Source organism: Caenorhabditis briggsae (assembly GCF_000004555.2).
Source record: "Caenorhabditis briggsae complete genome, chrV, whole genome shotgun sequence".
NCBI classification, from domain to species: domain Eukaryota; kingdom Metazoa; phylum Nematoda; class Chromadorea; order Rhabditida; family Rhabditidae; genus Caenorhabditis; species Caenorhabditis briggsae.
The window spans coordinates 412,240-414,143 of record NC_013488.2 but is presented as its reverse complement, the minus strand read 5'-3'; the positions used below and the strand labels follow the sequence as shown (position 1 = coordinate 414,143).

General features: G+C 39.9%; 2 protein-coding genes across 2 annotated transcripts in view; both read left to right on the top strand.

The window, feature by feature from the left end:
- Positions 1-157, top strand: part of CBG26864 — a gene marked incomplete at both ends in the record, with an annotated part of 2,697 nt that extends 2,540 nt beyond the window's left edge. The window contains one exon of the mRNA XM_045236488.1: positions 27-157. Coding sequence (XP_045099157.1) covers positions 27-157 — 131 coding nt within the window. The remainder of the gene's footprint in view (positions 1-26) is intronic.
- A 1,229-nt stretch (positions 158-1,386) lies between these two features.
- CBG11409 overlaps positions 1,387-1,904 on the top strand; it is a gene marked incomplete at both ends in the record, with an annotated part of 13,443 nt that continues 12,925 nt past the window's right edge. Inside the window, 1 exon segment of the mRNA XM_045236487.1 lies at positions 1,387-1,480. Within this exon segment, the coding sequence (XP_045094539.1) occupies positions 1,387-1,480 (94 nt within the window).

The following is a 1,904-nucleotide window of genomic DNA, read 5'->3' as shown; positions in this document are numbered from 1 at the left end:
TTTTCAGGAATTTTTGAAATTTTCAGATTTCAAAGATTTGCTGATTGGCGTTCACTTTGGACTGCTTTTTGGACCCAGAAATCCTAGTTTTTGGGACTTTCTTTTAGATTTTTTTCCCTATTTCTTCTTATACCAAATGTCTAATTTAGTCGAATGAGAAGCCTGTCGACCTGTCTTCCCGTGTGAAACCTGACACCACTCCTGGCAAGAAACCAGTATCTTTTCACTCCTTTCTTCTTCTTCTTCTTCTATTTTATTCGATTTCTTTCTCATTTCCCATTTGACCCCTTTCTCTGGGAGAGAGGGAATCTGGTTTCAGTTTTTTNGTAACGAGTACCGTTCTATCAATTTTCAGACCGGAAAAATCAAAAATGAGTCTTTAAAAAAACCGGAGAAAAAAGCAATTTTGCTTTCGAAAAATAGCAAAAAAAACGCTATTCTTCGGAGTTTTCATTTTTGGCGGGAATTCAAAAACAATTCCAGAACCTTCTAGAAGTTTCCAAAAATGGACTTTGAAGCGATTTTTCCTGAATTTTTCCTTTGTTGCTGTATGAATCTACATATTTTTGGACACATTTGTATGGAAACCTTCAAAACTGCAGGTCATTTTTCAAAGCAAATCTAAAATTAGACCATAGTTAAAATTGCTAAATGTCATATTTCCGGGAAGAGGTGTTTTCTTGGAAACAGGAAATTACATCGTCGCCCCATTAGTTCCGAAGGTCATCTGGAGTGCGCGAAAACATCTTGTTTTTTTCGAACCTTGGAATATTCGATCTACAGTAATCCATCGTATAGAAAGAGGGAACCCGGAAAACGAATGTTGTCTTGAAAACACAACAACAACACCCCGTGTTGATAACACAACACAACAGGTGTCTCCGAGAAACTGACACAACAACACAAAACAACGAGTGTGGTCAGAGGCATCATCTATCGGCAAACGATCCAACAATGTACATAATATATCGTATATTTATGCATATTACTTCTCCGTCATCCCGTGTCGCCTGCCTGCAACCTTATTAGTAATACTCTCCCGCGCCATTGACAGTTTTCACGGGAGACATGAATGCGTCTGCGTCTCGCTTACAATTCTCAATTTCATCTTCTCCCGATCATCATCGCTTCAACCATCGTCATCTCTGCGTCTCCTACTCTCTACACACTGATTTTCACACAAGCTGCGTCTCTCTCTCTCCCACTCGATCGCAATACCTAGAGGGACGACGGGCGGGCGCCCTTGGCTCACTGGAGAGAAAGAGAGAAGAATCAGCAACCATCTTCTTCTTCTTCTACTCCTACTCCTGCTTTGATTTCGAGATCTGATCAAGAGATTTAAGAAATTCTAATTTATTTTTTCTTCCTCTCATCTGATTTCCTATTATGGACGCTGCCGAGATCGAGGTGGCGTTCAACAACTCGGATATTGTTTTTTCCCTATTTTCCCCGTTTTCTCCAGCCAGAACCACTTTCAAAGGTGAGATATTGGCCTAGATCATGACCTTGTCTATTAGGCCCTACCTAAAAATGTTTGGCCTAAATCCCATTAGTGATGCAATAGAGTGGGTAAGTGTTAGGTTATGTACCCGACAAATGAGCAAACAAGAGAAAAGTAGAGATTCTCATCTCGCAAGGAGGCTTTTTCATCTTGCTAAACCGCACGTTCAAGTGTCGAAGATCTCTATTAGAAAGAGTTTTTTCAAATGGTCAGTGATGAAGGGGTAACTGTATTTTAGGGATTTTTACTATTTCAGTCAGAATCACAAAAAGAAACAACTCGAAGACCACTCACAGGGTGGTTTGAACTTCTGTGGTATGCTGTTGCGCTCTAATGAGAAGGTGACGTGGCGATGTTTTGGGCCTTTTAAAATTTAAATTTCCCCACAATTTTTGTTACTTTT